The following is a 15,745-nucleotide window of genomic DNA, read 5'->3' on the forward strand; positions in this document are numbered from 1 at the left end:
CGTGAATTTTTTAAGCTATTTTAAATTTGAACAGTGTAAGTTGGAAGTATTATGTGGGAGCTGTTTGTCAAATCAAGTGTGGAGAATAAAAATCACAATAACATATGTGTGAATGCTTCAGCATTCCCACAATGATTTAATGTAACCGCATTTAATGATGCAGATTTTAAAAGGAGCATTTGAAAACCAGCAAACTGCTAATGTTCACGCAGACGCCGGCAGAGACACAATTCCAGTGATGCGTGTTAATGAGTGACGGGAGGTGAAAGAAGACGTGTGTCCGCGCCTCAGCGGCCCTCCCAGCTGTTCCTTTGAGAGTTTGGATCAGACAGCTGTCGAGGGGACCACAACAGAGCTTGCAGTGTTCACCGAAAGACGTGCTCAGCACATTGTTCAAATGTCTCTCGCCCTGGCTCCCTCTTTTTCTCGCCATCCGTGGGGGCCTATGTCAGGCCAAACAAAGGCAATGGCACCGCCAATCAGCAGCCATTCCAAACACTCACGCACACACACATAGACTGTGCATCCTTACACTGTCTGAACCAGAATATGTATGTGTTCTGACTACAGAAGGAGACTGTGTAGAACCTCTGTGGGGAGAAAAAAGGCACTCTGGGACTGAGCAGCCTGGAAAAACTGCATGACTCCGTGGTGATTTCAAGCTGCTTTGACCCCAGAGTGATATCGACTGCAGTAAAACAGCTCAATAGAAACCGGGAAGGCAGGACAAGTTCCTTCATCAACTATTGGGAAAATAAACTAGTCTCACTTCAGTGCTGGCATCGTTCTATGCTTCTAATTTCGTGTTCTTGATCGGAAAATGGCCACAAGAGGGCAACCAATAATGGTATCGGTCGACTGTCACAAGTACCAATACCTTGTAATAAGGCTGAGTATCGGCCTGATACTGATACCTGATATTGGTACTCCCTGATCCCTGACCTAAACTAAAATACTGCAAGACATTGCTCCCTTCCAACTTGGCCCCAATGCAAGTTGACTGTAACCGCAAAATAAATTAATAAAAAAATCATAAATCTGAAACATCATTTTTCCTCCTTGCCTTGAGTAAAATGTCAACAGAGACACACCGAAACTGATTATGTTCATTTTGTGTAATCCTGCTAATGAACAGTGACCAAAAAAAAACCTCTTGCCTGAGTTTTTGATGAAGATAAAAATGTTGCAAAACTCACCCAAACCAGACGTGTAAATAGCCTTCACTGACTTTTTCATCTTGTACAGAACGCTGCGGTCCACATCTAAGGCCTGAAACAGACACAAATAAATACAAGAAAATGTGAGACAGGGAGGATTTCATTCAAGTAAAGTCGGGCAGACAGTGGCGATTCCAAGAAATGACAGTAATTCACGTCACAATTGTTTCTCCTACATGAAGCTAATAAATGATACAATTCATAATTTTGGAGGTCTGCACAAGTGTTGCTTCTTTGTACTTCACACTCATGCATGTGGAGGGCACAGCCTGTGTGCTGTATCTACACTGACTGCAAAGTAATGCATTATTCAAGGCAGCGCTAAAAATAGACATGCTCCCCACAGTTATTGTATATTATGGGATGTGTGCGTGAACGTGTGTGAACTGCTACGACAACACTAGCATGCCATTTTAACACTCACTGCGTGAGCGACAAATGTGAGGAAGTCCAGTTCCAGAACATGCACTCATGTAGCTTAATGAGGTCAAATGTGAAAAATTGTAATGTACACCACTGCAACCACAATATGAACTGACACTGTGAACACGGCAAGACATTAAGATGCTAAAAGACCCATATTGGATCACATTATATATTGCAGGTCTACCTAATGTTTTTGGCTGATGATTGTATATTCAGCAAATGCAGCTGAGACAATATGCCACTGTAACCGTGCCGATTGAGTGAGCCTCTAAGGAAAAAGGGGGGATTTTGAGGAGGTCACAAGGGTGTGCTTTTTTTTTTTTTTTTACATTATTAAGTACGTCTGTTCAAGCGGGCAAAAGCTGGCTCCATGTTTACCTACTACCCTGCCCCCCTATCTTAACACGTATCAGATGCTCCAGACACTTTGCATACAGGAATCGCACAATGACTCCCATTCAGCCACAGTATCCACAGGACTGTACACACTCACACTCATATTTCAAGCCATGAATCTGTTAAGCCAGCAGGATCAAGCATGGCTTAGTTGGAGTCATTTGTTAATTTGGTGAGGTAACAAATGGTCAAGGTGACAATTTACTTGAATGCTACTTCATGATTTACTGGAAATACACTTTACTAGAAGAACCAATGCTATGTCACAATATTCCAAATCGCAGCTCGGGCTTTCCCTGCATGTTATTCTCATTCTTGCATGACTTTTCTCTGGATTTATCCCACATGCCAAAAATAAAAATACGTGTTAGGTCAGACGTGTCCATATTTTACTGTGCATGACAAATGTGGTTTGGGTGGCAACCAGTCCAATATACCCCACTTCTCACCCAAAAATAGCTGGGGGACAGTTGCCATAGAAAATGGATAGTGAAAAAGATTAGATCAAGTTAAAAATAAATAAATAAAACACTGTATACATATATATAGTTTGGGTTCAACGGCATGTAAAAGCCATTGTTTTGTCTCCTTAGGCGCCTGTTAAATGACTCATTTGAGTCATGTGTCAACTGTCATTATTCAATTAGTTGCGTCTGCCCCAGAGAGAGAGAAATTCCCAGCTCCGACTTCACACTGACTACTAGGGTGCAATGTAAAAAATAAAATAACATAAAAAGGCAGTTTTCTCAACAGAGACAAAGGGCATCTTGATTTTTACTTAAAGATTGACAGTGCATCTCGATACATCGATTCCCTTTTCCACATGGGAGTCATGTATGATCGTAAAAACTGTACAGTTATACATTTTTACTAGAGTAATAAGATACGATTGAATCTGTAAAGTTGAATGCCTGAAGTAGAACAATCTGGATTTCAAACAAAGTTTTCTTAAGTGAGACAAATTCAGCTTTTTATTTAATTTTGAGTATCAGACAGGCACAATGTTACATATAGAAATTAGTTTTACTGTATGTAAAGACACCTACAGAATTATACACCGAACAACACAATAAGTCCAGCAATATGTCAAGGTGACAATACGGTTCTGCAAACACCAGCCTGTTGCGACTCCATACACAGCTCCCAGTTGGCCTGTTTTAGTTCTATTCTTACAATGCTTAGACTCTTTTTATACTTGTATGATCGCTAGGAATGTTAAAGAGTTACCTCAAATATTTATGAATTGTTGTGTTTGGCCTAAAATAACAAGTCTGCATTGTTGTGCCTTTTACACAACATAAACATAAAAAGATGGCTATTTGCAGACTCGGTAAGGCACAAACCACAGTACTAATAGTGCAAGAAAGCCATCACTGCCGAGTTCGCTGAGGCTTTGACTCGAGTGAGCGCAGTCTGAATGTAAGAAAGATGCCAGGCTTTAAGTGCACCTTGGCAAAGAAACACATTCAGACTACCACATTTAACCTTAAGAGCAGCCTTTGTGGACCAGAATGCACTTCACTCACCCCATAACATCAAATGTGACATATCAGCTAAGTAGCTCTATCAGTTAGCTGATGAGCCCTTAACCTCCGCTTGACCGCGACAAGACGCCTGTAATCACCCTATGAATCATGTGACCAGTCCAAGCTGTAACACACGCCTGCTCACTGGATCATCCAGGAGAAGGCAAACCTTCTCAACGTGAAAGAGGAAATCACTTTATCATGTTTGCTCCCTGCAGGCTTGAGGCAAGAGACTCGTCCCTCTTGTTTGTAGCGTAGGCCCCGCTCTAAAATTAGCCGGTTTTAACCCTGAAACTATTCCCAGGGGAATTCCACTGCCTTGGAGCCTTCCAAAAAGTGGAAGACCACGAGAATCTTTACACAATAGAAACTGCTTGACAAAACATGCTGACTTCCCTCGATAGCAGCTCGTGGTCGACAATCCAAAAACTCTTTTACTCAACTAAAATATCATTATGACAATAAACATGATTACAATCAGGCACCATCTGTTGCAAGACACCTACAAGCACTATCGAAGCATAGCTGAATGGGTAACAACGACCGTTGCCATGGAGATCCATTTATATGGTTAGACGTTTCCTGTATTTGACCGTATAATTCAGCAGAAGCACATTATCCCACGAGACATTCTCGTCAAAAGTGATATAGAGGAGGTCCTTGATTTATGGTGCCAACATGCAGCCTTTCGAAGTTACGAACAGCATTCAATGAGATGCGTAAGAATATGTCATGGTGTGGCGCAAGATACGGTTACCGTGCTGCCGTATGTACGGTTTCATTTGATTGTGTGAAATAACTATGACCTTGGAAATGTTTTAATCATGACTTTATTACAGCATAAGTGAAGACTAGTGATTAATGTGAGTTACAGCACAGATCACACCGTAGAATTTGAACTCCATCGTAAACAGAAAAATCCCTAATTGTGGAATGCTGGAATTCTGTTGTGACAGAACTGGATTTGCACGAATACATATCACAACTCCAGCTCCACGCTGCAGCCAATCAAAATTAGAGGAACTTCAGGTGATTGCAGCTCTATGCCATGGTTGAACAACCCAAATAATGACTGATATTTGACAGAAAACTTTTGTCTCACACCATCTGATACTGTTCAACTCCAGTCCTGGAGGTGGTGTTAATACACGTTACAAAATGAATACTCGCTGCTATACACAACATTACCCCTACTTTGTCCCAATTCAAGTTTATATTATATTGTAAATGACAAATCTGAAAATGCATTTCTCCCAATCTTGATCTTTAAACAAATGTTCACCCAAACTAAATTGATTCTTTTATTCCTTGGCCCCTTCCTTCACTTCACAAAGTTTTGTAGAAATTGGTTGTATAGGTTTTGTCATGTGTAATCTTTCAATCAAACTCCTACATCAAATAACTTATCAACAAATTACATAACTTTACACTTTGCCTATTTAGCATCCCTCGATGATATTGAGGTGGCCATTACTGGTTTTGCTTAGCGGTTCTGAAAACAAGAACAAATCTTGTGGACAGTGGCAGCCCTCTTATTAAACAGTCAAAACTTTGATTATCCTTTTTATTGATTTAAGGCATCTATTATTTGTTTTTTTAAATGAGGTATCACTGACAACTCGGTTTTCTGCATGTACATAAACAAAGAAACACAAATAAGCTACAAGTGAAACCGTTCAAAGCAGTCCTCCATTACTTAGTACCACATGCAAAGACAAAGTCTGACCTCACTTTACAACCCTAGCACTAACCTTACTTAACCCACTAAACCTCCTTCCCATGGCAGTCATGTGAGTAAACAGTCTGCCACATGAGGAGGCAGATTATACCAGGCAATAAAATGGCAGCAGTTGGGCATTTAATTGTCTCATTTAATTGGTAAATGTGCGTACTAGAGAAAGCATCTTAGAACTTCTAAGTCAACGAGTTGCAAGATGTTATCGAAAAAAACAAACAGACCACACAAAGTGTGGCAGACTGTAAATGTTTATACGCATATTGAATCAGGATCATCCAACAGGGCACGCTAAGAAAGAGACACTGCATGGCTGTTCTCCACCTGTGTCCTCCTGGTCGGGAAAAACGGCTTTCCGCAACTTCAATTTTTGGCAGTCAATGTAAACACAGGAGTGTTCGTCCTGTGGAAAAGCTGTGACTCATTCAAAACATATGTAAAATATACAGTTCCACCTTGCTGGCTCGGAATAATCCCGCAGGCAGAAACCTGAGGAGGAGAGACAACGCTACAGTCGGGTGTTGGGCTGTTAGAAACATGTTCTGTTCCCAGGTAAGTCATTGGAAAGTCTGATGAAGGTAGCAATAGAAGAGAGTAAGAGACTGACTTGGTTTTTAGTGTGTGTGATAAAACTCAAAAGTGGGAAAAATACACAACTTTTCGGGATACTAAGTAAGCACAGTTAACCAATGAATGATTGTACTTAGTAATGAAAACGAGAACCTTTCAAGTTGTCATCTGATATGACAACTCTCTTTTACAGAAGTTTTATTGAATCTGGTGTAAGCTTCTATACCATAGCATGGTTTCATTTGTAAACTTGACCAAAAAATAATTGCCTCTGACTATAGTCTTCTCTAAATTGCTGGAAAAATATCAGGAAGTCAGACGGCCGGGCTCATGTCCACCTATGATAAGACAGGTCCCGAGGAAGGTTAACGCTATATTGAATTGCCCTAATCATCCACTCCAAAATGAGTTTGAACTTTTGCCCTCAGGCCGTCGGTTTATGGCTCCCAGGGGAACTAAAATTCTCTCCGTTTCATTTATCCCAAGTGCAAATTATTTACTTAATAGCAACTAAACCTTGTTGCTCATATTCTCGGATGGATACCATTATTTATTTGCTACTGTAGTGCGTGCTAATTTAGATATTGTACCTTGAGATGTTTCACATACTGTAGAACCACTTGAGGTTTTGCCACTCTTAAGGTCTTTCTGCACAACTCCAAAGTTGTTTTAACGTATCATCTAGTTTCTAGTAGTTTACAGTTCCTCATCACTATAAAGAGAGCAGCAGCTCCCGGGTCTGCCGCAAGCTGCCAAAAGTCACGCCAGGATGTGAACATCAGCTGCAGTGCAAAGAGAAAACAAACTTTCATGTTCACTGCTGAGACGGTTCACATTTTACAAGGTTAGGGGACCTGAGCGGGCCATTTGTTTCGTTTGATTTTCCCAGGCAACTGAGGCATTTCCAGTTCCACCAAGCCTTTTCCATTATTCTGGTCAAAAGTGAGTTACAACCACAACAGCATACTTTAATCACATCTGTTAGATGATGAAAAACAAAGACGGTGGAGACCTGATGGCTCCTTGCACACTTTGAGTTCTTAAAAAAGGTTATGAAGCAGCAGGAGACTTGTGAAAGTATGTTTAGCTGAACCAAATATGTTGCTTTTTGAAGGGGAAACTGATCTCACCTTGGAGACTTACTTTGGCTCTTTTACATGAACATATGCATAAACCCCACGGTGTCGGAGCAGTAGCGGGAGCTATTACTGCACTCTTAATGGAGCATGACAGCGTTCGGGAGAGTTGCAAGGGAAATTGTGTGTGTGCATGCCGGCTTCTAATCAGCTGCAATATCAAGCGGTAGAAAAAGGAGGCCATAGTTGACTGTCTCCAAAAAACAATAATCTCATGACAGCTGGATTTGGCTGTGCAATTTGATCACAATTTATCTTGAAGCCACTTTCCCCAGAATAACAACGTCGAAAATGCAGATGATATTTTGTCATTTGGGATAAGTTGTTTTGTTTTGCAAATGTCTTCAACCGTTCTGTTTGAAAATGCATCAAGGTATTCTGCTTTTGGTTGTGCATATTGAGGTGTATCAGAGTTCAAATATCTTGTTTTAGATATGCATCATATGTTGCTGTACTGTAAACTTCAATTGTCATGTTTTGAATTACTGCAATAATGCTGAATTCCACAATTATTTTCACTTTACTATATAATTGCATCAGATTTTTGGTCTGGTGTCAAACGTGACAAATGCATTCTGACCGCTCAAAGAGCCCTCCCTTGACTTATGGTAAACATTCTCCCCATACTGAAAAATCTGGGTCACATCTTTGAATGAAAGTGACAACAGGACAACACACCTCATAAAAGAGTCACCATCCCACTCGCTCACACAAACAAACCTAGAGTGGTCCGGACCACAAATCAATGGTGGAGTTCATTAATGAAGAAATGTTGGGCGTCAGAGGACAATGGGTAGCAACAGAGGTTGTCTCACGGAATCCGGGAGAGGACAGACTGATGGATGAGGAGCATGTCATGTGCTTTTGAGCCCTCAAACGACAAGTGTCCAACCCCTTAACCTGCTTTTAGGCTAATAAGGACGTAGTACTGCCCCTACAGACACACACATAACCATTAAGTCTCATTTCACTGTGGTAGAATGGAACGTTAGAACTTTTTTTGATAAACTACTGGTTAAGATTGTGGCTTTACGCTGATTGAATCCTGGCGGTAGCCTTTGCGCCTGAAAGAGCCACAGAGAACGCTGCTGCAACATAATGAAGGCCTTGATAGAGTGTGTTTCTGCATGATAACGCTAACTCGACAGTAGAGTCCCTATGGGATGTCGCGATGCCTCTTATTTCAAACAAAGTCCCCCACAGGAATAACTTAGTACGTAACAAAAATGAGAAGTGGTTTGGCAATAATCAGTCAACAGCAGGTCATAAAAGCAGCTCGTCCCTGACTTTAAAAGGGAACTAAACACTTTGGGGGGTTTTGCAAGTATGCCTTGTATATGCCAACATCACAACTCAGTATGTACTGTATATTAGTAATAGTACCATGGTTAATTATCTAGCTTTTAATAATATCAAATAAGGCCCGGTATCCATGTTTGTTTGAGACTAGTTTAGATCTAATAATGTGATTCATTTGGTCAAACAAGAACATGACGACTAACCCTAGCAACCAATGGGCAACAAAAATGTACACTGACATTGTTTAAATTGGTAGCCTTGGTCGGTATTGCAAGAGAAATCTGATCCACCACAGACATTAGACAACGATACACGTTTTTGTACTGTTTGAAGAACTGCACCCAAGTTAGCCAACACAAAAATGATTGTGAAAAAAGTGCTTGGTATTTATAAAAAGACATTTCCCATTCAGAAACATTTTTGACACAAGGGTCAAAACTGTTAAACTCTTACAAAGGACTTTGTAAATCACAAGTCTTGTTTGTTGGTCAGTATATTTATCAACACGATGTTGGATGTAGACGTGTATGGCTAAAGCCAGACACAAGCACTGTGCTAATCCTGCCAGAATCCCATTGCAATTACAGGGAGCATTAAGCTTCTTAGGAGGTATACTCAAGACTGGCCATATCTGCTCTTGGGACCGACTGACCATTTAGGCAATATATGTGAGTGCTTGTCCATCCATCCATTTGTCTCTAAGGCTATTAGATGTGGATTTCCCTGGCATTGATAATCCACGTGTCTGAATCCTTGTTAAAACTTTCCTCTGAGCCACCTGTTCTTAGGGAGCAGCTGCTGCTCCCAGCGTGGCCACTACCGTTCCCGCCAAACATTGGAGGGGGAGGAACTGAGCTGTTAGAAAGACCAGAAACAACACAAGATGACAGACCAACACATGGTCAAGATGTGTCATCACATTGGCCATAAACTGGATCATATTAAATGAGATGTTTAAGCACCTGGTAGTGGTGAACAAGAATAACAGTCATGTAGCGCAGAGTTATTAAGTGCGGCCAGCTGGAAAGATAGTATCACAGAAGACGCAGACCAGAATCAAGTTAAGGAAACAAGTGGTAGCCTGATTATGGGTTCACTGTACATGCTCACAGAAGGAGCTCATAAACTGCTCTATGAACTCTCTTGAGTTCATAGAAAGCTACTTGCTTTTTAACGAGCCTCATTACGTTGCTATGCCCAACCATCTGGAATCTGAAAGGCTGGTAAGGCATTCACAGCCAGTGCCAGCAGTTGCCTAATTGATGCTGGGAATAACCGTTGCCATTCCCAGAGGTATTCCACAGTAATCCAGCTACAAAATAAACAGCGAGGCAACTTGTTCGACCATTGCATAGCTGGCATACCGCTGTGAAGCACTTCTGCTGGATGAAATGATCGCCAGCTGGATGACTGATGACGCTGCCTTTAGAAGTCCACTCAACAACACCCGCAGCAATGACCCATGATGAATGACTTACTGTAACTATAAATACATTTACCAAGCCAATTAAGACCAAGAAATGTGGACACCAAATGGGAAAGTAGAAAGGTTGAAGGAAATCGCTCAGTTTTGGTAACAACAATCATTGCAGTGTTACAATTTGATTTGAGCTCAGGAAGCTCTTTATTCACGGAACAGTGATTTCCAAGATTTGATGTAAGATATCAGGTGTCTATAGGCACATATTGGTAGAAAGCCTTTCAACACAGATAAAAAAAAAAAAAAAAAAGATATATATATGAAGGAAGTCAAGAGTCTGCATCACAACCACTGTACTTGTCAGTTAACTAGAATTTAATAAATGTAAATTTATAGTTTGCAGCTGTGTGGAGAAGGACACATAAAGTATGAATTGTCATGAATGAATTAGTGAGGATTGCTTTGCTGCAACAACCCTGAATACTGACACTTCTTTGCAAGTCTTTGGCGCAAGTCAGATTAGTTTCATACAATAAATATGAAGTTACAGGTGAGGGTTACAGTAGTCAGCAAACACTTGAGATCTTGTACATTTTACAGGGACAACGGAATTTGTATTCCCTTTCTGTCCACCCTTAAAGTTAATATCCCAAAGAGACAGACCCATTGTAGAGATACTCCATCCTGAGCATTAAACATAAACATAACCAAATCTTCATGAAATGGGCGGTCACCGGTCACAGACTAGATGAGCCCTGATCCAACCCAGAATCCTGAATCCAGTTTTTATGAGTAACCTCTGCTAGAAAACATTTCGATGCCTGCCATGAGGCTAAGGTAAAAGTGGATGCACTTGGTGACACGAATGTGTCAAGGACAGAACAAGTCTTCAGTGCACTGCCTGACAACATCCAGTAACTGGGGCAAGCCTCAGACAGATATTCCCCAAGCTCAAGTAGGAGCATTTTAACCAAGATCAATACTTCACAAGGACATCAACTCAGTCCCCGGGGATACGTCAACTCCTCCTTCTAATGGAGCTTTTGTGGTCACATATTTGACATAGAAAGCAGAGAACACAATAGGTTTTGTGTTTAAATGTTTAAAAGCTACTGATAGAAACTGAAAAAAAAATAAAGAGAAATTCCACCTAAGGGCTGTTTATACGAGACCATTTTGGAATCTGAAAACAGACAAAAGCTACAATTTGACCAACAGTTTTTCAAAACATTTGAAAAGATGTCAGAAAGTGGAATTTGTATTGTTTCTAGACACACTGCTATCACTATCTGGTAGTCCAATTAAGACTACTGATTTCATCAGTCAACCGACCCAATGCAACAAAATACATGCATGCCGATCTTAGGTCTACATCAAGCTCGTCTTATCTTTGCATGACATATCACGTCATATCAAGATACCCTATTGATCGAAATGTAAACGCAAAACACTGACACAATCCCTTTAATTGGGTCTAGAAAGATAATAGCACAATTTGTCAGTTTCAGTTAGTCATCTATTTGCAGTTCCACGGACAACCTCTAATTCATCTGAGAAAATGTAACCACGATCAGATTGACTGGGTTCCAAACAGGAGACCACTCATCTGACTGTACATCATTATTGTCAGATCCGTGAAAAGTGGAGACAGAAAAGTCACTCTTAGGGGGGGGTCGTGACACAAAGCCCAACATCCTCTTACTGGATCAACAGGTTTTTACCACCATAGTTTTACGAGCAGTAGCAGCACACACAAGCGCAAACACGCAAACACACACATACATACACACATGCAGGACCTCTTACGTATTGCACCTAACCACTCGTTTAAGACTATGAGCCTAATTTATCACATGTTGGATGCAAATTGGGTGCAAGGAAATATTGTACATAAAAACGTGCGACATTGCTTGAAATCAAGCAACCCAATAATATGTACAAAAACAATTTGTACTTTCCAATCCAAACATTTCCTAACATGCTCTGCGCATAATGTGTTCTAATGTTGCAGGTTGGGTTCTAACCAAGCATGACGCATACTTTCATAATGAGCAACTAACTACCTTTACAACACAACCACTGTAAACTGTGAACAGTCAACAAACACTTTGTGTATGATTCCTTGCTTGGCAAAGATTTAAATGTCACCTGGAGTCTATTTTATAGTCTATTTATTAATGTGTAGTGTTTTTTTTTGTACATTTAGAAGAGAATGAAGCATCCCAGAGATAGACCCTGACCTGAATGCTACTGTTGTGTGACTTGTGTCCATTCAATGCAAACTGGACGTTGAAAGCCATCTGGTACAACAGATTTATGCATTAATCAGTAATCACACAACACAAACCAATTAATCCCCTTTGTTAACAAATTGCACCCTAAGAAAAACCTTTGTAGAAACCAAACAGACGCATTGTCATCACCTAAAGGATTTGCCTAAGCTAAATTAATCAGGTTGAAAAAGCTAAGTTGAAAGTAAATATCTTCTTTAGATTAGTGCTTTAAAGTTCACATCAAGACAGTCAATGGAGTATCTAATTAGGAGCCAAGCCGGAAGACACAATCTTTTCAAATGCATCGATGAAGATGTAAAAACCGAATCTGTAAACGATGAATGAAGTCAATGTGTGTTTGTGATTGTTTACAGCCTAAACCATGATAAATGCAAGTGTTTCTGAAGCACTGCACCATTTCATTGCCACCGCAGGCCGAAGCGACTGCTAACAATAAGGCGTTGTGTTGGTTGAGCCAAAGCACTGGCAGGTCAATGTCAAACAACAACAGTGGAACAACAGTTGAGCGGAGTCAACAGTGACACTGTGAAACAAAGCTACAAAGTCTATTCAAACTAGTCCACGGGCCAGCAGTAACATCTCCTCAATTCACATACTAAACTGATATTTTTTTTGAAGCGAAACAGAAATAACCCCCAAACAGATTATTTATAAGCTTGGTGATTATTTCAGCAGGGCACCCGACAGCCTGAGCAGGTGCCTGTCGGTGTAAAAATACAAATAAACCGAGGTGTGCTCAGACAGGTTAAGGTAAAGTTGTTGACACTGTGCCCAGATGTGGATTAGCCTTAGGTTTGAAGAGTATCAGTGTCGTATTATCGGAGCATTTTTCTGGGTCCGAGTAGGACTGCTGTATTATCGGTCCATCCCTACTAATAGCAATTAAATTCTGTATAAACGTCCATGGTTAGGTAGTTCTAAAAGTGAACTCGTTCATTTTAAAAACACATTAGGCAGTAAGACTCAAGCATCAACATACTCAATATCACTTATCAACATTGAGTGTGTTTTATTTCACCATATTATAACAATACAAGCGGTTAACTTGTTGAATGTTTTCATTCTTCAGAATGGTTCAGAATGTTACTTAAAACATTAGCAGACTTTATGATAGTTTGACCATGGAATGGTTTGTTAGTTGCTACATCACTTCCTATGTGTGAGAAGATTGCCAGTCATCCTGGTCATAGCAATAATTATAAAATATATATAATTTACAAAAATGAGCTAAACTCATATGGTTTAAATTGAAACATCTTCACCAACCAAGGAAAGTTCAATTGCCTTGATTCTATGCTCTTAGAGGTTCTTGTGCAGTTTGCTTACTTACAGGTAAAACAATTGCAGACAGAGGAAGTAACCAACTGGTCCACATCACCTGACATCTTATAGAGGCAGAGAGACACTAACATTTCCATGTAGTACACACACAGCCTGCCGCCAACCAGCACATGTGGGAAATTCTATTTTTACTACCGGGACTGGGCGAGGCTCTATGCCGTGGAGCACACAAAGTCGGGAAACTCTCACAAGGGAGAGGGATGTCGACAGGGAACGAAACGGAAACCCTCCTCCATAAAACCTGCATGTTAGCAAGGAAGCAGCACAAAAGTGCTTCCAACCTCCACGCAACCGTTAAACGGGACATCATATTTGCACATGAGGGATCTTGTTTAGTCAATAGAGAAACACCTCACAGCCTAGTGTTTATGAATGTCACATAACACTCAGTCGTGAGAGAGATACACATGCACTACCTATTAACAAGATTCAATTGAAGAAATATGCCTTTACAAAGATCAAAATAATACTCGAAATTGTCCATAGGTGTCGATTAGGGGTGTTAAGAAAAATTTATTCGGCAATATATCGCGATATTAGAGCGCGTAATTCTTGTATCGATTCAATATGCAGCCGAGTGGATATTTAATCAGCAACTTTTGATGAAAATATTCAACAAAAAGTCTTACTTAAGATTAGGGTTCACACTTTAAGCATGGACAAATGTTATAATAATGGAACATTAAGCCTTAATATTTTAATGCTGTTCAAACATGAAACAGATTGCAACAGATTGTTAAATACAGTGTTGAAGTTTGTTAAATACATTATCATAGAAATCTTACAGTGTACATGTATAAGTTTACTGATTAGTATTTTCTAAAGTTGAGTTTTAAAAAAAATTGCAATAATCAACTACAGATTCGTATCGGGATTAATCAATATCAAATCGAATCGTGACCTATGAATCGTGATCCGGATCCAATCGCCAGATACTAGGCAATTCACCCCTCGTGTCGATGCTGTGGTTGTCTATATGTGCCCTACGACTGGCTGGCGACCAGTCCAGGGTGTAACCGACCTCTCACCCAAAGTCAGGGAGAGACTACAGATTCATTTATGTCACGTTTTAAATGTTGTCGACTGTTTATATTATTGGTATTGAATTTAGTGATTTTATCACGTACGACCAGAGGGAGCTCACGTGCTACACTTGGTACAGTGCCTGATGTTATGGGAAAATTATCTACATCATTCACCAATGCGCATTATTAAAGTGTGTGTCAACTCAATCGGGTTATTTACAACAGTGAATCCCCACAAGTGCACCTGCCAAGGAAAAGAAACTAATTAAACTTAATTGGTGCAAAATAGTTTTGAGGCCATCAATCTATGCCAGCACTGTATATTGGTAGGCAGGATAATTACATTCTCTCCCACTAGATGGCAGAAGGTACACAATTAACCTGTGTATCCACTTTTTCTGGCATTTTTGTTTGAGTGATGTGCCGTTATTTGTTTATCAAATTTGCAATGTACAGCACAATAAAAGTTGGGAAAGACTGCGCTAGAGAAGGGTGGATGGGTGGGATGTTTGCATTCCCCCCGGTGCACTCACCTCCTCCAGTGCGGTCACGGTGTTCCTACAATGGGACATCCTGGTGGTGAAGTTGGAGGCGGTGGGTGACTTGTAGTCCTCGTTGGTCTCCACCACAAACTCAGACACTGTGATCTGGTCAGGCATAATTAACACTCCCAACACCTTTTCCCCTTTATTGTCGGATAAACAGGTGAAGACGAGTTCTTTTCAACTACGACTCCTTCTCGGTTCTGGTATAAGAAAAAAACAAAAGTTCAAAGAAGCGGTAATTGTGTCCTTGACGGCCCCGACTGACAATGAACCATGTCTGGGTAAGATCTCCAACAACGCTCGGTACCCGACACGGTGCTCCGCGGTGATGGGATAGTTTTCTTAGCCTTTGGCTGCCTTTCAGTTGAGGTACTGCCACTCCATTCGGGTTAAACGGTTGTCCCACGGTTGTATATAGACACTGAAGTTCCCTCCGTGAAGTCTTTTGTCCCCTCGTCTCCAAACGTGGGACATGAAGGGGTAGACTAGTTCACGACAGCCGCAGCGAGCCCCGGGAAACAACAAGAAAACGTTTTCATCCGAAGCGCATGGAATCCACAAAGGTAGGGGAGGGGGTTCAACGTACCGGCAACAGCCAATAGGAAACAGCGGCTGGGAAGCGGGAGCCAATAAAAATTGAGCATGGGCGTGATCTTATGCTACCTTTAGGTACTCTACTGTAACAAGCGTAATTATGTCCACTCTGAAGTCATCGCTTGCACACGATTAAAAGGAAACTGAATCGAGCAATACCCGAGTTTTTATTCTGGTTTGCTCAGTGCCATAGTAAGATTTTTCGTGCCCATGTTTTACAA

At 40.7% G+C, this 15,745-nt stretch overlaps 1 protein-coding gene across 3 annotated transcripts in view; it reads right to left on the reverse strand.

Annotated features, from left to right (window-relative positions):
- Positions 1–15,502, reverse strand: part of asap2a (ArfGAP with SH3 domain, ankyrin repeat and PH domain 2a) — a 42,482-nt gene extending 26,980 nt beyond the window's left edge. Inside the window, exons 1-3 of one of the 3 annotated variants that reach the window (XM_077538517.1) lie at positions 15,238–15,501; positions 14,919–15,130; positions 1,197–1,269 (exon numbers count right to left, since the gene is read on the reverse strand). In XM_077538517.1, coding sequence (XP_077394643.1) covers positions 1,197–1,269; positions 14,919–15,044 — 199 coding nt within the window. In that variant the 5' untranslated portion in view covers positions 15,045–15,130; positions 15,238–15,501. Of the gene's footprint in view, positions 1–1,196; positions 1,270–14,918 lie in introns of all 3 variants that reach the window. The other 2 variants (XM_077538519.1, XM_077538518.1) reach the window with 2 other exon arrangements.
- Between the last annotated feature and the right edge of the window lie 243 nt (positions 15,503–15,745).

The sequence above is a fragment of the Festucalex cinctus genome, chromosome 12, assembly GCF_051991245.1.
Source record: "Festucalex cinctus isolate MCC-2025b chromosome 12, RoL_Fcin_1.0, whole genome shotgun sequence".
In the NCBI taxonomy this organism is placed as follows: domain Eukaryota; kingdom Metazoa; phylum Chordata; class Actinopteri; order Syngnathiformes; family Syngnathidae; genus Festucalex; species Festucalex cinctus.